Source organism: Hemiscyllium ocellatum, chromosome 7 (assembly GCF_020745735.1).
Source record: "Hemiscyllium ocellatum isolate sHemOce1 chromosome 7, sHemOce1.pat.X.cur, whole genome shotgun sequence".
NCBI classification, from domain to species: Eukaryota; Metazoa; Chordata; class Chondrichthyes; order Orectolobiformes; family Hemiscylliidae; genus Hemiscyllium; species Hemiscyllium ocellatum.
The window spans coordinates 97,651,886-97,676,428 of NC_083407.1; the positions used below are offsets into that span (position 1 = coordinate 97,651,886).

General features: G+C 39.5%; 1 protein-coding gene across 2 annotated transcripts in view; it reads right to left on the reverse strand.

The window, feature by feature from the left end:
* Positions 1-693: 693 nt before the first annotated feature.
* The window catches only part of ramp1 (receptor activity modifying protein 1), a 31,114-nt gene continuing 7,264 nt past the window's right edge, over positions 694-24,543 (reverse strand). The window contains exons 2-4 of one of the 2 annotated variants that reach the window (XR_009644866.1): positions 15,941-16,079; positions 11,454-11,887; positions 694-758 (exon numbers count right to left, since the gene is read on the reverse strand). Coding sequence is in view for 1 of the 2 variants with exons in the window: in XM_060827554.1 (XP_060683537.1) it covers positions 11,632-11,887; positions 15,941-16,079 (395 nt within the window). In the remaining variant the exon portion in view is untranslated. Of the gene's footprint in view, positions 759-9,617; positions 11,888-15,940; positions 16,080-24,543 lie in introns of those variants that run through there. The other variant, XM_060827554.1, reaches the window with a different exon arrangement.

Consider the following 24,543-nt stretch of genomic DNA (forward strand, 5'->3'; position numbering starts at 1 on the left):
TGAGAGCAGCTGGACCCCAGTATATTCTCCAAGGCAAGATTTGCCCATCAGAAGTCCTATCATTTTTTAAATTAAACAATTGACATTGGGTAGTGCATTCTTCATGGCAATGCAACCATCTGCCAATGAATCGCACCCTTTTTTCTCATGCAGGATAAATTGGTATCCCTTTTGAGGTTTGATTTTTGTGTGGTTCGATAAGTGCAAGATGAAAAATTGGCGCAATATTGAGGGCCGAAGGACTTGTACTTCGCTATAATGTTCTATGTCTTTTTCAGCAATGTATTCATTGTATTATGAATGAATGTTCTCAGATCTATTAAGCATGGAACTACTATTGAGAATAAGCACATATGGCGAAATCTTGAGCTGACACACATGATCCATTTTGAAGTTGAAACTTTTTAAGTCTAAATCGACGTGATTAAATTTGAAGATATCTCCCTCTCTCTTCAGCTTGCCTCTCTCCCAACAACACCATTCTTTTGTAGTGATTCTTCAAAACTGATATCTTGCTGAATTATCCTTTCATGTCCCTTATCAGTGTCTCCAGTTTTGCACATTCTGCTTGGCCTGTAAATTAAGTCTTTAGGCTGGAGAATGTTACTGGAATTCAAGGTAACTGAGATCTCATAATCATCTGATAACCTGAAACTCTATCATTCTGGTAAATGTATCTGTCCAAGTTGCTTTGCCGGTAGCTGTTTTTCTGATCCGTTTAACCTTTGCTGCAACTTTCATCGACCGTAAGAATATAACTGAAATTGAAAGATTAATTTGCTTAAAAATGCTGTGTTGTCCAGGCATCCAGTTGGATCTCTTAAACAATCAAGGTTGTTGCAAATTCGTTACCGGACCTCTTGTTACAGAGGAATAATTTATGTTGATAATGAGATAAGCCACTATTGAAAAGTTAGAAATTGAAAGCAGTATCATCTGATTAATCATTTCCTATTATCTTTACCTTGAAGATATTTAAGGTGAACTGTGTCTGTTCATCGATCTGTTGCAAGTTACTACCAATTTGTTTTACATTATTAGCAAGCATATAATGAGCATTATGCATTGAATGCTGAACAAGCATCAAGGTCTTTTTCTTCCCAAGTACTTCTATGTGTTAAAAATGTAGACTTAAACATGGAAGAATACTGGAGTATCTTTTATATGTGGTGTGGATAATTTTAATCAAAGGATACTTTGTAGTGACTATTAGCTGTTCCAATTCTAGTGTCATGTTGGGAGAAATCTGCTTGGATTTTGTATCCTGCTCCAATTATTGTTCTAGCCCTCCAATAGTAGCAGTATGTTTTGCCTTATCTCGGCTGTTTCATTCATGTAAATGCAGAAAGTTTGTTTCCTTCGGGACCTCTGTGTAAACTTGACTGCGATTATTCTAATTGGTTGAGATCCAGTCAGCATTCTCATGCTCCTGACCCACATTGCAACATGGTCTGGGCGATGGTATGAGACAAGGACATATTCTTCATTTCCATCATGTGTCTGTGTATTGGCTGTCTTGCTTGTAATATGTCAGCCTTGTACACACTGAATTGCCCCAAGATCAATTTGAACCACTCCTCCACTTCCTGGCTATAGATCAATGTGCAGAGATGTCTGATGTGAGACATTTTTTTTGTAATTGCGTTAGTGCTGATATAGTGAACGGGGATTAGGTTGTAGAATACATTGCCACTGAGAGTGAAATGCTCATTTTAAAAAGAAAGCTGTAACATTATCGTATGATTGGGAGCAACACCAGGCATACCTGAAAATGAAATGCTAATCTGGTAAATTTACAACATAGGATTGCATGCATTCTTCACAGTGGAAGAACCATGCAATAGTGCAAAGTGATTCACATAACCAGTGGATCAGATCAAAGTTCTATGGTTTTGCTGCTTCCAATTGAGAGTTATGGAGGACAATTAACAGGAAGAGAAATGCATCCCATTTTCATTGTTAGCAGAAACAAGCACATGAAAACAAAAGGAAAGGCTGTAATATTCACAACCATCTTCAACCAAAGGTCTGGAATACTGTAATCAGTTCTTCTTAGCTTTCTCCTTGATACCCACGTTATCACAGATGGCAGTCTTTAACCCTATGTGAACTATTTCAGGTGCTGTCAAGAATCTGATGAGTGCAGAGACACAGCAAAGTTACAAATTCCTTCAACATCACACTTTATTGTTAAAGATCTCTGCTCCAGAACTAATTATGCTTCTAGCCAAGTTGTTCCAGTGCAGCTACAGTACTGACTTCTACCATGTGAACAATCATTTCTAGCTCAGCCCTTTGCTGGCAGGTAGTGTCCTGGCCACTCTACCTTGAGTTACTTCATCAGTGATCTTCCCCTCTTCATTAGATCAGTGGTGGGGCTGTTTTTTTTTCATCAACCTGCTGCCGATTATTGGACAGGGATGAGCTCAGGTAATAAGCTAGACCATGTCTGTCAATGTGGACAACAACCACGCTTGAGTTGATAAGTGATGAGGAACATTAGCTGCACAAAAGCATGTTGCAATCAAACCGAGCAAGATTTAGGAACGAGGAATGTAAAAATAGTAAAAATAGCATTTACTTAAGGTAAATGTGTCATGCATCATGTTGGTATATCATTTGCAGGGATAGAATGAGAGATTGAGACAGAAAAGGATAGTTGTTGTAGTGCAGTGGTCAGTAAGAGTTCATGATCAGTGTTGAGAATCTTAACTAGCTTGACATCATTCAGAAAAAACATCAGTCTTTTTGCTTGCCATCTTATCCACCACCTCAAACATTCACTGCAAAACCTCAGCAAGGTTTCTTCCACAAGGCCTTCTAAAACTAGGTCTTTATTATATAGAAGAAGGGTAGTAAACATATGGGAACACAATCACTTCCAAGTTCCCATTCAGATCATACGCTGTCCTGACCTGGATATAAATCTTCCCCATCATCACTGGCTCAGTCCTGGAATTCCCTAGATTATTCACTGTAGTATAATTTTCAGGGACAACCATAAGCTATGCCACATTTTCATGTGTTTATGTCCAAAGAATGATCAGATAAATTACACATGATACTGTCTGTGGTCAGCAAAGGACTACGGTTTCTTGATTTTAAACCACACTTCAATTTCAGGAGCTGTTGAACTGTTCTTCTGTCTCCTTCATCTCTGTGCCCTCTTGTATCGACAGAAATCCTCTGCCACCTACGTGGACCCTGGGTCCATGTCCAATACCCACCCTCTACCTGGTATCCTTCTCGCCTGTTAGCTACATTTGATATTCAAGAACTGTCAATTGACATCAGCCAACTTTTTATTTGCTCACCTCTCACTTTAACTTGTCTGCCTCTTAACATGCTGCACTCCATTCTGTCAGGTCTGACCTGACTTTGTTTCCAACCTGACAAGGATGGTATTCTGTCATCGAGAATTTTGAACTCCTATCTTGCAGAGGCTGAGCACAAACCCTCAGACACTTCATTCTGTTTTGTCCCTGGACCATGACTCCAACACTGGACATCTAGCTGTTTAGTTTCAGGACTGTCACTGACCTCCTCCCCTCTGCAGAGCTTCCCTCCAAATCATCTCACTTCATAGTTCCTCAACCCTGTACAGCCTACTTTTAACGTTTCCCAAAATCCACAAACAGGACTACTGTGGCAGATCCATTGCTTTAGCTTGTTCTTACCTCACTGAAATTATTTCTTCCTACCTTGACTCAAATCTTATACCACTCATTTGGTCTCTTTCCACTTTCGTTTGTGATTCTTACATCTTAGATTGGTTCCATAATTTCTAGTTTTCAGTTCCCTGCCACGTCCTCTTCAATTTCTTCTTTAATTCATCTCCCATTCTCCTAGTCAACGGTGTGGCTCTAGGGGCCCCACATAGATCCTAATTATGCCTGTGTCTTTGTGGAGTATGTAAAATGTTCCTTGTTCCAGTCCTACCCCACTCTCACCTTTTTCTCCAATATATTAATGATATTATCGGTACTGCTCCCATCTATTATCTGAAATAGGAAATTGCTTCCAATTTCCATCCTTCTCTCACCTTCACCTTGTCCATCTGTTTCTTCCCTTCCTTGACTTCTTTTCCCCAGAAATGGAAACCCTGACCACCAATATCTATTACACACCCACCAGCTCCCATAGTTACATTGACTAACTAAGCTTCTTCACAACGTGCTGCATACAAGAACTCCATTCCATTGTTCCAGTTTCTCCATCTGCGTCACATCTGTTCCAATGATGCCAACTTCCACAAAGGTGCATCTGATATATCTTTTTTTCATCGAGAGGATTCTTCTCCTTCCCACTCATGGTTAGCAGGACTCTGTGCCAAGTACAACCCGTTCCTATACTTCTACTGTTGTCCCTTCCCCTCCCATTGTTGTCACTTTCCATCCCACCAGCCTTTGCATTCAAAGGAAAATCCTCTGCCATTTCCATCAGCTCCAATAGAATGCCACAACAAGATACATCTTCTCTTCCTCTGTCCTAATATTCTGCAGAGAGTGTTCCTATTCTGCAATCCTGGGATATGCCTCCATCAGTGCTACCACATTTACACTTTCTCACACACACACACACACCATGTAATTGCAGAAAGTGGAACACTTGCTCTTTTACTTCCTCCCTCTTCACTATTCAAGAAGTCACATGTCTAGGTGAAGAAGTGATTCATTTGTAACTCTTTCAATTGAATCTACTGCTCACAATATGGTCTGCACATCAGTGAAACCAAACAAAGACTGGGTGGTCACCTAGCAGAGAAGGGGAGGTGATAATGTGGTGATAATGTCATTGCATTAGTAATTTAGAAATCTAGACTAATGTTTTGGGTAGATGGGATTAAATCCTGCCATGAGAGGTGTTGCAACTTGAATTCAAAAATCTGGGGATAGAAAAGGTTAGCGTACCGCAACCATATGACCCTGATGAAGGAGCTGCGCTCTGAAAGCTAGTGTTTCCAATTAAACCTGCTGGACTGTAACCTGATGTGTGAATTTTAACTTTGTACTACCCAGTCCAACCCCAGCATGTCCACATCATAGCCTGTAATACCCCAGGATTTGATTGCTTATTTACAAAGGTTCTAAAAGATGTGTCCACAAGAATATTGAATGTGTTTGTCATTACCTTTCAAGATTTCCTACGGTATAAACCAGTCCCAGCAAGCATAAATCCACTATTCAAGAAAGGAGGGAGAGAAAAACCGGAATCTACAGGCTGTTAACCTGATCAGTCATTGCTGGAATTCATTATTAACATGTTTATAACACATTTAGAAAATCATGACTGAACAGAACAACAGATAATATAGTTTAACAGAAACCAGAGAGTAGTGATTTCTGGCATTTTCAAGTTGGCAGACTACTAACTACTAGCTGCCACAAAGGTTGGTGCTGACGTTAATACTGGGCAAGTCAGAATCTAAGGATAACCTGGCTTGTTAGATCCTAGCTGAAAATGTGCTGCTGGAAAAGCGCAGCAGGTCAGGCAGCATCCAAGGAACAGGAAATTCGACGTTTCGGGCATAAGCCCTTCATCATAAGGGCTTATGCCCGAAACGTCGAATTTCCTGTTCCTTGGATGCTGCCTGACCTGCTGCGCTTTTCCAGCAACACATTTTCAGCTCTGATCTCCAGCATCTGCAGACCTCACTTTCTCCTTGTTAGATCCTAACTGATTTTATTTTAAAAATCTGGAAAACAGGAGGCTGCCAGTATATTTTTACCACACAGAATATGTTTATTAAACAAGAAACCATATCACACTGGATTAAACAATGGAAAGATTTGATTACAGACATCAGTGAAAGATTCAATCGCCCATTACCCCTCTTATCTCAGCAATATCCTTTAGAAGCATCTAAACTTCAGTGAAGAGTTGCCACAATCTCCACATTAAGGTTCTTTTCTCTGGCACAAGCTGATGGACCCGCAACTGGTTCTCTTGTGACGAATTTCTATTTAGTCACAGGATGCTCCCTTTTCCTTTTGTGGTTGTCTCTCCCTGAGCCATTTAAAACAAATTGCAAATTAAACTATTACACTAATTTTAGAAGAAACAAATGAGTTTCTTAAACCCAGTGTCTAGCTGTCCTTCACTTTGCAATACACCAAACACAGTCTGATTGGTGCAGTCCATTTGATCTGATCTTGGAGGAAGAAACACTGGCCGCTCAACAATGGGATCAAAAGAGAAAAGGATGGGACTTGTACCAGTATCAGCAGAGAGGAGGGGCAGAGTGAGCGCAGCTGGAGATAAGTGTTGCCATCTGTATGTTGTGATTGAGGCTTCTTAACTACAGTATCCACACCAGGGCTCTGTACTGGGAACCATGGAGGAACACCTGTTCCTGTTGCCATGTTAAAGCTCATAAAGTGAATTGCAATATTTTCCCTTTCATGAAGATGTTAATTCTTTAATATTTATGGACTTATTTTACAAGTTATTTCACCTAAGAATACACAGTGCTGCAGGTGCATGTACAGAATTTACATTTGTACATTGTTTTTCTCTGGCAAGAAGTAGCCACATGACCCTTGCTCCTGACTTTAATATTTCTTCACTTAAAGGATCTATTCTGGAAAACAACCCCAACCTTAAGTAAGGACTTCATTTATGACAATGACTTAGATGAAACGATCAAGAGTAATGTATTTGGATTTGCCCATAATACAAAAATTGATGTGGTGTTAAGCTGGGGGGAAGGCTACAAAGGAATATAGAGGTTAATGTTTGGGTAAAATGGAGTATAGTACCGGGAAATTTGAGATTATTCACTTTGGTAAGTAGAATAGAAAACCAATATTTTTAAATGTTAAACTTTAAAATTTTGGTGTACACAATAATTCAGCCATCTTTATCTCAGCATTGAAGTTAGCAAGCAATTAAGAAATCAAGTTACACATTGGTCATTATTGTAAAAATGTTGGAGTACAAGATTTAGGAAGTCTTGCCACAATTATAATTTGGTGAGACCAGACCTAAAGAACGGAGCACAGTTTTCATCTTGTATCATGAAAGGCATAGTTGCCTTGAGAGGTGGTGCACAGAAGGTTCATTAGGTTGATTCTCAAGATTGAGAGAGTCGCCTTATGAGGAGAAATTGAGTAGAATGATTTTCACTGTGGAATCTGAAACAATGAGGTAATCTCATTGGAATACATAAGATTCTGAGTGGGCTTGACAATAAACGCTGAGAGGCTGTTGACTGGAGAATCTAGAGCTTAGGGATGTAGTTTCAGGAGAAGGGGTTGATCATTTAAAACTGACCTGAGAGAGGTGTGAATCATTAGAAATGACTAGCACAGTGAATGTGTTAAGTATACATCATCAATCTGTTCAGAGATATTATTTTACAGATGACACTAAGATTGGTGGAGTAGCAGATAGTGAAGGGGACAGCCAGAGAATACAGCAGAATATAGGTAGATTTTAGAGTTGTATGGGGAAAATGGCAGATGGAGCTCAATCTGGTGATGTAATGTGATGCATTTTGAAGATTCAATTCAAGCGCAAACTACACGGTAAATGGAAAAGCCGTGGGGTAAATTGATGTACAGAGAGATCTGGGTGTTTGGGTCCATTGGACCCTGAAGGTGGCAACACCGGTCAGTAGAGTGGTCAAGAAGGCATGCACCATCAGACAGTGTATTGAGTACAAGAGTTGACAGTTACAGTTGTATAAGACTTTGGTTCAGCCACATTTGGAATACTACATACAGTTCTGGTCGCCACATTACCAAAAGGATGTGGATGCTTTGGAGAGGGCACAGAGGAGGTTCACCAGGATGTTGCCTGATATGGAGGGTGCTAGCTATTAAGAAAGGTTGAGTACATTTGGATTATTTTCATTAGAAAGGTGGAAATTGAGAGGATCCTGATTTGAGGTCGACAAAATCATGAAAGGTTTCGACAGGGTGGATAGCAAAAGATTTTTTCCTAGACTGGGGGACTCCATTACTAGGGGCCACAAGCTCAAGGTGAGAGAGGAAAAGTTAATGAGATATGTGTGGAACGTTCTTTACACAGAGGGTGGTGGGTGCTTGGAACACATTGCCAGTGGAGATTGTCGAGGCGGGCACGATTGCATCATTTTAAGATGTGTCTAGTCAGATACATGAATGGGCAGGGAGCAGAGGGATACAGATGCTTAGAAAATGGGCAACAGGTTTAAATGGAGGATCTGGATCAGCGCAGGTTTGCAAGGCCGAAGGACTTGTTCCTGTGCTCTAATTTTTCTTTGTTCTACACAAATTTGAAGCAGTGAGATTTGAAACTTGGCCTCCTGGCCCTTCTAGTCGTTTAGTGTATTCAAAGCTGAGATGAATAGGTTATCAGCTCTTGTGAAATCAATAGATTCAGGTGTGCAAGGGAAATGGAGTTGAGAATAGTCATCAACCATGATTTTATGGAATGGTGGCGCAAACTCAAAAGGGCCAAATGATATATTGCTGCTCCTAGTTATTGCATTTTTACATTGGATGTCCAGTTCTGGTTCATATGTGTGATAACACACGTTCAGATATGAATCCAGGATACATAAAATCTGTATAGCCGAACACTACTGCAAGCCAAGTTAGTTATCTGTGATAGGAGAGAGTTTTAAAAAGACTAGCAACCAAAATAAAAGGGAATTCAAAAGTTTTCTATAAGTATTTAAGTATAAGTTTATTAACAGGAGGTGGACAAAATAGGTGATCAACAACTGGAGGCAGATTCCATGGCTGAGGTACCAGATAAATACCAGCATCTGTCTTTGTCAAAGAAGATGCTGTCAAAGTTATAGTGAGAAAGGAGATAGGAGAGACACTAGAAAGGGTAGCTTTTGAAGACTGGCTGTACTTAAATTAGACTTTTTTTTTAATCAGAATTATCAGAGGATCTGAGGATACAAAATGCTGTCAGGTGGAAATTACAGAGGTGCTGGCCATAATCTTCCAATCCTCTTTAGATACAACAAGATGCCAGATGACTGGAAAATATCAAATGCTGCACCTTTGTTCAAACCCAGCAACTGTAGACTAGTCAGTTTAACCTCAGTGGGAAAATAATTTCAAGCAATATTAACAGTTACTTATGAAAATCTTCTCTAATTAAGGCAAGCCACCACAGATTTGTTAAAGGCAAACCATGTTTAACTTGTTTTGAGAATTTGACTAGGTAACAGACTGTTGATGAGAGTGATGATACCATGATGTGGACTTCCACATAAAGGATATATCAGGTCGATGCCCACTCACGGTACTGTCAAGTTACTAGTCCATGCATGTTTGGTGACTACTACTCGGGCTAGACAATGACATCTGGTATTGCACCCTCTGTCATTATTATCACTCCCAACTAATACCATGGTCCAAGCTTAATACACTGTTTTTGTTGCTCATAATGCAGTCTCCTCTACATGACAGAAACCAAATGTTGAGGTGATGACTGCAGCATGACTTGTCCTGCTTTAACTCTCCTTTCCACTTTGACCTCTTTACACTCAATTTCATACACTAATCCAATGAATTTTAACAGAACCCTGTCCTATTTTATAAGGGTTTTCCTACGCCTGTACTCTCCTGCATTCATCCTACAGTAACCAACCACACCAATCTGTGTATGTTTTCCCCCTCCCCCCCCCCCTTTACCATTTCCATTTTGTCTTGCCCCATCAAGGACAGATGTCAAAGGTAGTTTCTTTACTCAGTAGTAGGGGCATGAAACGCACTGCCTGCAACAGCAGTAGACTCGCCAACTTTAAAGGTATTTGGAAGGTCATTGGATAAACATATGGATTAACTGGAACAGTGTAGGTTAGATGGGTTTCAGATTGGTTCCACAGGTTGGCACAACATAGAGGTCCAACATTGAGGTACTGCGCTGTAATGTTCTATGTGCTATCACCCTCATTTGTTAATTAATCTCTCCTGCTTTTTACCTGATCACAGACCTTTTTTGTTCTTTGTCTCCCTCGCCTTCTCTTCCACTTTCCCCTTCCCCCTCCCCCATCATTTGCCCTGGTTTTGCTGAAATTCTGTTTTATATCCCTCACCTTTCCCTCTTCTTGTGAAACGTTATTTCTGTCTGTTATTGCCTGGCTATCCAACATTCTAATGTTTTATGTTTTTAATTTGCTGCTGAGAATTTGAGGCTCTGGTGCTTTCTGTTGGTTTAATATATCTTTAGTAAATGTTACAATAGGAATTTTCCTTCCTCCCCCTTTCTCTGAGATGTGGTGACCTACAGGTTAAACCATCACCAAATGGCTCTTTCTAATCAGACAGCAGCCCAGTAGCCCTCTGGGACTATGGTAACTTTACATTTACCTAATAGGTGTTATTGGTGAACATTTTTCTATGAACCAACTTTCACAAAAGCATTCCTTTTAAAGTTCTCTTCCTATTCCCTCTTAAGAATCTTTAATCTTTTTGGAAGGTAGTTGCATTCTTTATGGGCTGATCCACACACTGAAGCCTGAAGGCTATTTGACAACAAACAAGGCCTTTTCCAATTCTAGCCTCCATGAACATTCAAATTTGTGCTTTCTAGCAGGGACATATAGTTAAACAACAGCAGCGGGAAGTGCTAATAATGTTCCATTCCTGTGTAAAAACATTGGCAGCAATTATAGTCTCTCTCCATTATCACCCTGGTTGAAGGCCAAGTTTAGCATAGATCAAAATGGAACCAGTTCTAGAGAAGATGTACAATAACTGTTCAATTAGACACCTGTTCTTTTCACCATAGACCTGTAAAATTTTCTTCTTTAACCTTTTGTTCATTTTCCTTTGAAATGTTTTGAATGTGTTTCCGATCAAAACTTGTCAGCCCAAGTGCCAACTTAGAACCTCACCTACTAACTTCTTACTCAAATCCAAGATTTGAGTTCCAATACAACGTTTTGTGTTCAGAAAGCAGTGAGACTGCTCAACAGGTTAGGTTTTCAAAATAATGAAAAATCACACCAAAATTGGTATCCTGGATTAAAATAAAAATTACATTTTGCTGGCTCTTCAGCTACAATTTTTCTAGCAACGTATTTTCACCTCATTCTTCTTGTTTTATGGGCATTAATGGGTTGACTATATTTGTTTCTGCAGCCTAAAATAACACAATGCTCGGTCAATTCATTCATTCATCAGGAACAAAGGTTCATGTCTTGCACCATCGATACCAATGTTTGCATGAATACATCAATAAGTTGCAGAAATGCATTACCTAGAAAAGAAAACATGATTTCAGCACACTGTGAATCTGGTATAGCCCCTTTGAGAGTTCAGTGCTGAGCATGTATTGATCTCACGCAGTCTAAAATTTGTCAAACTCATCACTAACATCACAAATGTTTAAGGGCTGGTTCCAGGTGATTTAAACTTTGACCAAGTATTAAAGTTTGAAAGATAATACAGAATTTTTTAAACAATTTGTTAAACTTGACCTATATCCCTGATTAGGAGCAGTAGTACCTAGAATGTCTTGTGTTTTCCACTTGCTGTTTAGGTACCAGAGGATCATTCAACAGAGAGTTTGGATTCACCTTTAGCTTCTGAAAGCCCAACCTGTTGTTGATGTTCTCCTATGTAAAATTGGCTAGATCAAGGTTAAAACTTGTGTCCTCTACAGCAAGAAGAGGTTGTAAAGCCTTTAGACAATGCCCTCATTTTGTTTGCTTCTCCAGACCACAAGTGCTGTCATAAGCAACGTGACCATCACTGGGATCATAATGAAAGGCCCTATGATGTTGTTTGGGGGATCCCCCAGACCTCTCCCAGACACTGAACAGTTTGCAAAGTATTCCTTGTGGACGGTGACAAAGAATTGATCCACCACTTGGTTCGGCCAAAAACAGTCCATCTTGTTGGCAATCAGGAATGTGCAGTTGGTGAGATCCCAATAGTAACTGCAAAGAAAGAGAGAGCATTCATTAGCAAAATTAGGTACAGTGGTCTATGCTGAAAACGACTGGGTGCGGATGAAAATAAAGGCTATTAAATAACTGACTTGTCATGAAGGAAAATAGAATTTATAAAGATAAAGAATGTTTCCAGTACATCATGTTCATGTTGTCTTAAAAAAATCAATCATACTTTTTTAACTCTTGGACCATAGCCTTGGGATTACAGCAACAAAATTAAATGTTTAAATGCTGCTTAAATCTAAGAATTTTTGACTCAACCAGCTTTTCAGGTGCATCAATAAGGAGATTTACCAGGATGCTGTCTGACTGGCTGGGCTTTTGTTGCACCGCACTTTTGACTCTGATCTCCAGCATTTGCAGTCCTCACTTTCTTCAACTTTTCAGGTGATTACTTCCAGACTCCCACCATCCTTTTGGGTAAAAACACATTCTCCTGAACTCTACTCTTAAAGCCAAGCCTGCTAGTTATTAATGCCTCTACTAATGGTAAGAGTAACTTCCTATTCACCCTAACTATGCCCTACGTGATTCCTTATACACTTACCAGGTCCCCTCTGCACCTTCCACTGCTCCAAGGAAAACAACCATAGCCTTTCCAGCTTCCCTCATGGCTCAGACTTTCTCGCCCAGGCAACATCCTGGTAAATTTCCTTATAGGTGCACCCTTTCTAGTATAATCACATCCGTCCAATAATGTGCTGATGAGAACTGCATGCAGTAGTCCAGTTGTGGCCTAACCAGCATTTTAAACAATTCCAGTATACCCTCCTTACTTATAACAATCTAAAAAAGAAAACTTAACTTTAATATTTTTCTGATCTGATTCAGTTGTGGTTCTGAGAATGAAAACTTGAATGTGTCTGTTTCAAGAATTTGCAGGCTTGTGTATTTGTACTGTATTTCATTAATCTTTGTACCTCTCCTCTGTAGGACACACTTCAACCAAAAAAAAAGTCTTCCTACAAATGTTTGATTGAAAACCATGAGAGATGAATATTGGAAAGAGGAGTCCTTAATAAGAATGATAGGATCTCCTGAGCACTTCTGCCAGACATCTGAAAACTGGAAGGACCCTATAGAGTGGAAAATATTGAATTGGATATAGTAAATATTATAAAGGATCTGGATTTTCAATAAGGAGCTTGATGTCTGGATAAGTTCTGGATGCCAGCCAATGCCTGTATGGCTTAATTTGAAATGTAAAACACATAATTCATCCCGGTACAATTTTGGCATCCTGCCAGTGATGCAGGGAGCACAACAAAAGTAGAAACTGAGGGCCTTTTAAAAAGGAGAGCAGAGCAGCTGCGGCTTGGCTTGGCTTTCTGACAATAAATCCCGGGTGCTGTTCAGGCCACAGACATGGTGGTGCCAATACTTTATGATGACCAGAGGTTTTTGTGATTCAGAGCACAAATATCCAACACCAACATCCTGGAAAGGTAAAGCCTTGTACATCATTGGTACAATATTATTTAAAGGTAGCCAACTTGTGGGCAGTATAGCCCAATATTTTGTGCAGCATCGTGTTGCCTCTTCCTGTGTTCTTCTGGCTTCCTCCAAACCAGGAGGATGCCACTGCTGAAATCCATCCTCGCTGCTTTGTCCAATGCCACAGCAGCCTGCTCTCACTTCTTCTACTCCATCAGTTGTCTATTTATTTCACCAAAGCTTTCTCTGGAAACCGTTGCTACCCAAGTGCTTGACATACTCCTTATAATTCCATCTCTTGTGATTGCTAAATCAAGGCCCTAGATGACCAAATGGATGTAATAGATCAGAGCAGGGAAAGTTCTGACTGGTGTCCTGGCTAATATTTATCTTCTAGCTAACATTACTACTTTCTTTAAAAAAAAGACTGATCATTTGTAGGATCTTGCTGTAAAACTGGTTACTATGTTTACATTTTAACAGTGATTACATTTCAAAAATTGGTTGGAAAGTGTTTTGGATTATAGATAGGGTGAATAGGAAGTTACTCTTACCATTAGTTGAGGGATCAATAACTAGCAGGCTTGGCTTTAAACAGTAGAGTTGAGGAGAATGTTTGTTTTTTTTTCACCCAAAGGACGGTGGGAGTCTGGAAGTAACCATCTGAAAGGGGCTGTACAAATATCATTCCCTTCTATATTGTCATCGTTTTAACAAATGACTGTTATAGACTGAAGTCACTTGTTAACTGCAGCCAATGACAGTCAAAGCATTATAGAAAGAAATTGCTTTAGTATGTGTTCTGTCTCATACACTCACCAAATTACACAGCAGGAATGTCTCTATTTATCTTGATTTTACTGGTGTTGCCAGAGTAGTGGTTAAGGTTACATGCACATACATATGCTTGCATATGTATATACTTGCACATGCATGCACAAACATGTACATACACACACTTTTGTGTCCTTGACATAAAGCAATGTTGGAGCCAGATCTAGCCCAAAGAAATATAGTTGTGGGTTATAGGAAGTCAATTATTTCAGTCCAAGATATAGCTGCAGGAGGTAGTGTCCTTAGCCCAAGCAGCTACACTGCTTCATCAATAACCTTCCTTCTACCATAAAGTCAGAGGTAGAGATGTTTACCGATGATTAGTGCATTATGCTTTGCATTTATAACTCCTCAGATGCTGAAGTAGTTCATGCGCAGTAACAGCTGAACAATGTCGAGTTGATAAATAACAACGAATGTTTCTGCCACATGAAGGCCGAGCAATGACAATCTTCCCTCCGCATTCAATCTCCTTATTCTGTCACTAATATACTTCCATCACTGGATATACACCCAGTCTCAACATGCTGTTGGTGCCATTGATCAGAAACTGAAATGGACCAGTTGTATAAATGCTGTGGCTACAAGAGCAGGTCAGAGGCAGGATTTCTGTGACCAGTAACTCACCACGTGTAACTGCAAAGCCTTTCACCATCGAGACATATTCAGCCCTTTCCTGAATGAAGACCATTCCAACAGCACTCAAGTCACTTGACTCCATCCAAGATAAAAGCAGCCCATTTGAATGGCTGTAGCAAGTACCATTCAAATGGGCTGCTTTGTCTTAGATGGAGTCAAATGACTTAAGTGCTGCTGGAGCTGTCTTCATCCAGGAAAGGGCTGAGTATTTCACACTCCTGAATTCTAGATGGTGAAAGGCTTTGCAGTTACAAGAGTTGAATTACTGGTCACAGAATTCCCGCCTCTGAATTTCCTGACTTGGGGTGGGGGGGGGAATATATCAATGTTCCTCCTCTGTTACTGGGTCAGTTTCCAGAGCTCCCTCTAGAAAAACATTGTCAGTGTATCGACGTGGCAAGGACTTGTAGTAGTTCAAGAAGGTGGCTCACCTCCACCATCAAGGAATAGGCAATAAATACTAGCCCAGTCAGCAATGCAGATCTCTTGTGAATCAATTTCAAAAATATGTATGTGAAAATAAAGCTAGTCTCAGGAATGATGACCATGAAACCAAGACCGTTTGTCATAAGAACCGGTCTCGTTTTCAGGCAGGATATCTATCTTCCATACTCTGCCCTGACCTACTCCAGACTTGCAGCAATGTGATTGACCTTTACTAACCTCTGGGGGGATACTCCACTCTGGGACAATTAGGAATGGACAATCAAAGTCGGTTTTGCCAGTGATGCATACATCTCTTGAAAGAATAATTTAATAAAAGATCTGGTGGCATGCCCATTGTCTCTCACACATGCATTGCACAAGTGTGCAGATGTGTTACACATGCTTTCTAACATGAATAATTGAACTTTAGTCAGGAACCTAATTTTTCTTTTTTTTTCCCTGTTGGAGGGATCAGAGGAATGTATAATGCTACACTGAGTAAGTCAGTGCAGACCAAGAATGCAAGTTAAAGGCTGCTTATCCTGTACAGTTCAATATACAAAAAGGCAGTGCCAATCCTTCAGCTTCACTACTCAAACAGTAAGCCTGGGAAGATTTGATAACACCACATAATGTGGACAGTGAAAATGAAAGAGGGTTTAATTCTATTTTTTTTAATATCAGCACTGAGTTTTCCCATAGTACCTTAATGTGGCTTCCCAGTCACACCAGAGCTTCTGTCCGATATCAGTCATCTGAAATCTGAAGGTCTCCAAGCAAATGTCTTGGATAATGTAGGAGTAATAGGCTTCATTGCAGGCAGTGAGCAGAATAAGGTGATGTGCTGCAAAGAGAGATTGTGACAATTTTAGAAGAAACTTGAATAAGCTCTCCGCCCTCGTTACTGAGTCGAAAAGTTGTCAGTTGAAATCTCTCTCCAGAGACTTGACTGTGAGATACGGAAACAAAATACTACAGATCCTGAAAGTCTGAACCAAAATAGAAAATTCGGGAGATACTCATCAGTTATCAACAATAACACTGTTCTTACAATTCTGTAGTTTTACTTGACCACGTAATCGAGGCTGACATTTTAGTGCAGTACTGTAGGACAGCTCCACTGTGAAAACTGTGATCTTTTGAATGCCTCAAACAGCCAGTCCTTTTTAATGAAAGTAAAGGGTCTGACAGCAGCACAGGAAGGGACAGCAATGTGTCATTCCTTCAAGGCTTCGGAGTTCAGAGCATCATATTTGGAAATACTCACCTAATTCCATTAAATTATTCTGCTGATTTATCTCAGAAGTCGAGAAGAAGATGGGGATCAGTCTGACCAGGGAGGGAGAGCAGCTTCTGCAATGACAGTTTGAGCAGGTAGTCACACCAATGATAGATAAGGAACAGACAGAAGGACTAACTGGTACTGACAGAGAAGTGGGAAAAGGCAAAAATGAAGTGTCAGAACACTTCACAATTGGAAATACAGCTCGGTTTCTATGTGGTTTGCTAGATGTCCACATTTAGTCTAAAATGTATTGTCCATCCCGCATTGTCCTTTTTATTTGCTGGACCTGCCCAGTAACACCAACAAGAGATGGCTCTAAGTTGGAAGCAGCAACACAGCTCAAATTACAGTGGCCATCGGGGATTCAAAGTCTGGATGTCAATGCACCCTTTTAAAGGTCGGAATGATGGTCTAAATCAAGTGTCCAGGACAGACTCTCCACAAAATGAATCTAGAAGATTATGAAATCAGTTTAGGGGTAGAGCTGCACAGATTTACATTCAAATTAAAATCTTTCTTTCCTTGAGGTAGCAGTCTCAAAATGATATTCTTGGCTGTGTCATGGGAATGGCAGGTTGATTAGGAAATTCAGTGTGTTGCTAGAAAAGCGCCACATGGCTGGACCTGCTGTGCTGTTCCAGCAACACATTTTCAGCTCTGATCTCCAGCATCTGCAGTCCTCACTTTCTCCAAGGGAACTCAATTCCTGATTAAAAGAGTGGGGCCAGAAAGAGAGATTCCAATTGGGAGGAATCGGTTCAGGCACAGGTAGAATCTGTTCCATAAAAGATGTGCTACACCTGAACATGGAGACTTCCAATGTACTATCAAAATGGTCAAAATTAAATATTTCAGTTATGAATAAGGGAGCTGGGAAACAGTTCCTTGGTTGCACAGAACTTTAATCTTGCAGAGAAGTGATTCGTACTGTTGAAGCTTTCCATCTTGCACTCAACAAGACAAATATAAGAATACCAAATTTCAAGTAATCATAACATACAATTATTTAGAATTTGACATTCTTGGCTTTGTCCTGGTGAGTACAAGACAAAAGCTAGGAACCAAAGATCAACCAGAACCATTCATTGGTGGAGAGGCTTAAATTAGAATAGTATGCATTCAGAAAAGGAATTATTTGATGTAGAGAAATAATATCAATTTGGCAAATTAAAATATAGAAAGTTGAAGTGTGAACTCAGAGTAGCCAAAACAATAAAAGGGATAATTCCCTGAGGAGGCTTCCAAATGAGAAAAGAGAATGGAAAAAGTAAAGAGAGAGTTGAATAGGAATTACTAAATTAAATGTGCTGAGAAGATTTTACTGATCAATTGAGACCCAGAGGGAGAACATGGAGAAATAAGAATGGAATTCCTAAATGGTACAGGACTCCTTCTTAATGCATTATGTTCAACAGACTTCAAGAGTGGGGTGATATTTAACCTAGTTACGAACAATGAAATAGGTCATGTAGGTGAAGAAAATGTGATTAAGTGTCTCTGGCATCGAAATTAAGATAACCACAATATCTTAAGATTTAAGACCCACCTAGGAATGATAAATCCAGTAGGAAAATTAGAAAGGCTTAATGGATTAGGATCGATTATAGAAAGATGAATGAGCAAGCTGAGAATGAGATGAAGAGAAATGGCTGTAGATTTGTAGAGATTGCACTACAGAATTCCAATTTTTTTTTAAAAGAAGTAATCACTATTAGCATCAGGATATCATGGATAAGTGAAGATGTTTGGAAGGAAGTAAACTTGAGAAGGGGTCCCACTAATAAAAAGAACAAGATAATAAGATAGAAAGATGTTGAAAGCAAAATATGGAAAGTAAAGGAAGAAGGATGTGCATTTATAAAGGACTTTTCACAACAATCAAACATTACGGCATCAAAATACTGGTAAATATTTAACTTATTAGTTAACCAGATAATAAAGCAAATATTTACACTTGCCAGCAGCTGATATTAAATAGCAAACAACATTTCTACAAATCAACAATTCACATTTATATATGGCATCATAATAAAACACCTCAAAGTTCTTTACAAAGTCTTAACAAATTTAACAACTGGTTACAAAGAAGTATAATGACAGGTGGCCAAAAGCTCTGTTAAAAAGGTAGGTTTCACAGAGTGACATATAGGACAGAGGGGTAGAGAAAGTTAATACAGGAATTCCAGTGAAACATAATGAAGACTCTGCTGTCAGTGGTGAAACAATTAAAATCAGAGTATAATCTTGGCCCATTTGGAGGATTATAGGGCTGGGGATGTTTATATCAGGGAGCATATTCAGCCCAATTTATATGTACCAGACCATTACGTAAGTTATATAAAACAAATACCATGCCCTCCTCTTTTTCCAACCCACTGAATCATTATCATCTCCCATGGAAGATACAATAATTTGTGCTTCAGCCATACCTTTGGCAATGCATTCCAATCATTAAAAAAAATGTTCTATCCTTATCCACAGTGTCAATATCAAATTAATGACACCTTCATTGCCAACTTCCCAACCACAGGAAATAGTTTATACTAAAAATGTAGAGGACTATTTTCACAGTTTTCACATCCTCCATTTTATCTCTTTCTGGCCTCTTCACTCCAGTGGAAGTAATCCCAAATGATCTTAAGACATAGGAACAGAAGTAGGCCATTAAGGTCAATTCAATTCAATATGATTCGTCATTAATGAGGTCATGGTTGACCAAGAAATCCTAAAGTCAACTTTCCTGCTTTATTTACCACCTTATCACTTGTATTGCCACTTTAAGGGAGCTATGGACTTTAACCCCCAAGAATCCTCTGTATATCAATGCTCCCAAGAGTCCTGCCATTTACTATACTCCTCTTGCATTTGACGTACCAAAATACATCACCTCACACTTGTCTAGATTAAACTCCCATTCTCTGTCCAACCTTCCAACTGATTTATACCTTGCTGTATCCTTTAACAACCTTCTTCACTATCCACAACTTTACCAATTCTTGTGTCGTCTGCAAACTTACTGATCAGAGCACCCATATTTTCATCCAAATTATATATATATTACAAACAACAACTGTCCCAATAGTAATCCTTGTGGAATATCGCTGGTATAGACCTCCAGTCAGTGAAACATCTCTCCACGTATATCGTCTATGACCAAGCCAATTTTGTCTTCAGCTTATCAAATCACTGTAGATCCCATGTGACTTAATCTTCTGGATCTGCCTACTATGAGGGACCTTGTCAAATATTTTAGTGAAGCCCATGTAGACAACATCCACTGCCCTACCCTCATCAATCATTTTCGTCACTTCCTCTACTACTGTTCTAGGTTCTATTAATCACAAGACTTCCCCTGCACTAAGCCATGCTGTCTATCCTTAACAAGTGCATTATTTTCCAAATGCAACTAAACCCTGTCCTGAAGAATCTTATCCAATAATTTCCCTAACACTAATGTAATGCTCATCAGCCTATCATTGAAATTAGAAGAATTAATAGGAAATGTGAAAAAAGGCAGCAGATATTTGCTTACAAAGGAACCTTACAATTTTCTCTGATGTTATCTATTGTTGGACGTTTTCCATATTCCCTTTTCAGCCCTTCCGACCAAACATCCTCTATTCATCCATTTCTTGAGTAGGCCTGACCTTTCTGAAAGTCTTAGTTTGATTTAAATTTCCTAATTTATTCTTGGCCTTTTTAGGAATATATTTATTTCATACACTTACTTCCAACTTTGGAGTTCTTCACTGCCAATTCATGAAGCTGTGGCTAATTTTTCTCTCTTACTAAATTTGTCCCAGAAATCTTCTGATTCACTGAATTCTGATTTTTTTTTCCCCCTAGTTTGGCACATATAGCCTGGTTTTGTGGCCTTAGGTTGTTAGAAAAGATATTGTTTCCTTGCTATTAATTCACAGTGGATCTCCTAAAATTATATTTCTGGATCAGTGGTGCTGGAAGAGCACAGCAGTTCAGGCAGCATCCAACGAGCAGCCTAAAATTATATGCTATTATATCTTCCCACTTCATGTTTGGGAGTGAATTGAGCATTGCTTCGATCCTCAAGTTTAGAAACAGACTAATCTGGATGTAATCCACCTTGTCTACTCACATCACCAATCTTTCAACAAACTTGAAAGAGTAAAAGTCACCTAAAATTATTGCACTGTTGTTCTGCTGAAATGTCCTTAGATAGTTCCCCTGCTTTATCGCCAAAGTCAGAAACCCTGCAATATACACTGAAATTGTACCATTTCTGTTGTTATAACCCTATTCATGTGGACTTTCTCTTAACACAAATCCCAAGATGGTCAGTGTTATGATAGTCTTATAGAAGGCATCTGATTCCACTCAAGAGATCATTAGCAAAAGAAAGAGCACGTATACTTAGCATTAACCTTGCAGCATGAAACATAGAAAATAGCAGAAGGATTTAGCCATTTGCACCACTATTCAGCATGATCATGGCTGATCCTCTATCTCAATGCCATATTCCCACACTCTCCCCATACACCTTGATAGCTTTAGCCTCTTGAAATCCACCTATTTCTTTCTTAAATATATTCAGTGACTTGGTCTCCACAAACCTTCTGTAGTAGAGAAATCCACAAGGTTATAACCCTATGTATGAAGAGATTTCTCCTGCTCCTGAAATAGCATATCCTGAGATTACAATCCCTAGTTCTGGACACTTGGCCAAGGGAGGCTTCGTCCCTGCAGCCAGAGTTAGCAATTGCTGGGGAGGAGGGGGGGGGAGAGAGAAAAGGGGTTATTTTCTAATTGTCAAAGTGGCATTTGCTGGGATCTTTACGTGGTCTCAGATGTTCACCACATATAGATTACTGACATGAATGAAGGAACAGGATGTTCTGTATCCAAGTTTGCAACACCTTTGGAATCACAGCATGTTCTGAATTATGTTATACAAAATACGACTCTACAAGCAGAGAAGTTCTCTGTATTCTTCAAATTCTAGCTTCTTGAACATCCTGAAGTTTTATCACATATGAGTAACGATAATATCTTCACCTGTCTCGACCCTAAGTTCAGATTTCCTCCCTAAACCTTTCCATCTCCCCTTCCTGCTTTAACACACTTCTCTTTGACCAAGTTTTGGTCATCTGCTCGAATATTTATTTATGACAGGGTTTTTCCACTGTGTTGCCATTTTGAGGCTTGAAAATGTTCATGACCCCCTGAGACCCAAGAGAATGGACGGTGAGAACAGGAAAATCAGTGTGAAAACGTGGTCAGCACTCCATACCCGCCAATCCGGCCTCACAGCTCATGATCCAATATTTCAATTCACGCCCCACAAAGGATCTCAATCCCCACTTTGGTGAGGTTCAGATTCAATTTATTTTAATATTCATGAAAAGTGCTTTGGGAATTTTACCACACTAAAAGGTAAAACAATGCTATATGGGTAATGACACAGGACTATTAAGAAGGGCTTATGCCCGAAACGTCGAATCTCCTGTTCCTTGGATGCTGCCTGACCTGCTACACTTTTCCAGCAACACATTTTCAGCTAATAACTTGAAATCCAGGCTCAGACATGAGGACATGGGTTTGAATCCCACCGTGGTAATTGGTGAATAGGAGAGCAGAATTAGGCCATCCACCCATCAAGCCTGCTGCGCCATTCTATGTAGACATGTCTAATCATTCATTTCAATGCTATTTTGCTATATTCATTTATGCAATTATAGAAATCTGTCAGTTTCTACCTTAGGCATACTCAATAACTGAACTTCCTCTAGGGTAGAGAGCTCACGACACTGAGTAAACAAATTCTCTTCATTTCTTTTCTAAGTAGCTTTCCCCTTATTTTGTGCTCTCTGGTCCTAGACTTCCCAACCAGGGGAAACATCTTACCTGTATCTACCCTGTCTATCCAATCGCTTGAAGTATTTTCTGGGTTTCATTCAGATCACTCCTCATTCTTCAAACACTAGAGAATATACATCAGGTTTTCCCCAGTCTCTCTTCAGAAGACAGTTACACCATCTTGGGAACAAGTTTGGTGCACTTTCCTTGTTTTCTCTCTATGGCAGTAATATCTTTCCTGAGAAAAGGAAACCAAAACTGCACACAGTGCACCAGGTAAAGTCTAACCACGCTCCGATATAATTGAAGCTCAACTTAAGTACTCCTGTCCTCAAATCCTCTTCCAGTAAGTGCTAACATTCCATGAGCCTTCCTAATTGCCTGCTACGCTTTCATATTAGCCTTTAGTGACTTATCCAGGACACCCAGATCCCTTACATTTATACTTTATAACCTTTTACCATTTGAGAAATATCCTACACATCGGTTTTTCCTATCGAAGTGGATAATTGTACATTTTTTCTTCATGACATTCCATATGCCATGTTGTTGCCCACTCACTAGGTCTGTCCAAATCCTCTTGAAGCTGCTTCACATGCTCCTCACACCATACATTCCTGTTTAATTATCATCTCATTTAGTTCCCATGTACAAATCATTGCTATGCATTATGAACAGCTAGGGCCTGAGAACTGATCCTTGTGGTACACCACTAATCACAGCCTTCAATGGGAGAATAACCCATTTATTCCTTCTGTTTTCTGCCTGTCAGCCAATCCTTTTTGTTTGGGTCATAGGCATTGCTGGCTGGGCATCTCTAGTTGGTCTTGTGAAGGTGGTGGTGAGCTGCCTTTTAGAATATTAATGGTCCATTTGGTGTAGGTCCACCCACAATGGCAGTAGGGAGGGAATTCCAGGATTTTGTCCCAGCCACACAGAAGGAACAATGATAAACGACTAAATCAGCATTAAGAATGATTTGAAGGGAAACTTGTAGGTGGTGGTGGTGTTCCCATGTATCTACTACCATTGTCTTTCTAGGTGATAATGGTTATGAATTGGAAGGTGCTGTCTATGGACTCTTTGTGGATTTCTCTAGTGCATCTGTGCATGGTATCCACTACTGCTACTAAGCATTGATGGTGGAGAGTGTGAACATTCACAGATGCTGTCCCCATCAAAGGGATGCTTCGTCTTGAATGGCATCAAGCTTCTTTGTTATTTGAGCTTTATTCATGCAGGCAAGTGGGGAGTATTCCATCACATTCCCGACTTGTGCCTTTAGATGATGAACAGGCTTTGGGGAGTCAGGAGGTGACGTAATCTCAGTATTTATACAGCGAGTTTGGTTAAGTTTATGGTAAATGGTAACACCCAGGATGTTGAGAGTGGATGAATCACTGATGGTAATATCATTAAATGTCAAGCAGCAATAGTTAGATCCTCTGTTTTGTTGGAGATAGACATTGTGTGGCATGGATGTTATTTGCCATTTATCAGTTCAAACAGCGATGTTGTCCAGGAGTTTGGAAGTGGACTGCTTCCTTAATTCATGCCAGTACATTATTGTCCATCTCCTGTGTTTTAATTTTAGTAAGTAACCTCCTGTAGGGAACTTTACCAAAGCCTTCTGAAAGGGCCTGTTTCCACCCTGTAGGGAATCTAATCTAAACAAAATTCCAATTACTGCCACTGACTCCCCTCTTGTCAATTCTGTTAGTAACACTCTTTTTCAGAAAAAGCCTACATTAGACTTGTCAAACACAATTTTCCATTCACAAATCCTTGCTGACTATTTTCAGTCTTATAATTATTATTGAAGTTTTATTTATTATACCTTTCATTATATATTCTAGTATTTTCCTTCCCATTATTGCAAAGCATAATGTTTGTTGTTCCCCGCCTTCTCTGTCTCATTTCTTAAATATTGGGGTGACATTTTCTACCTTTCAATCTACAAGAACCTTTCCTGAATCTATGAAATTCTGGAAGATGATAACCAATACATCCATTATGTCCAAAGCTCAACATTAGAGAATGCAGAATATCAGATTCTGGGACTTGTCAAACTTCAGTCCCATTCATTCCTTCAATACAACCTTCAATATTAATAACAATTTCCTTCAACTCCTCATTCTCCCTTAAACTTGATCTCTAATTTTGGGAGAGTTCTTGTATCTTCCTTAAATGA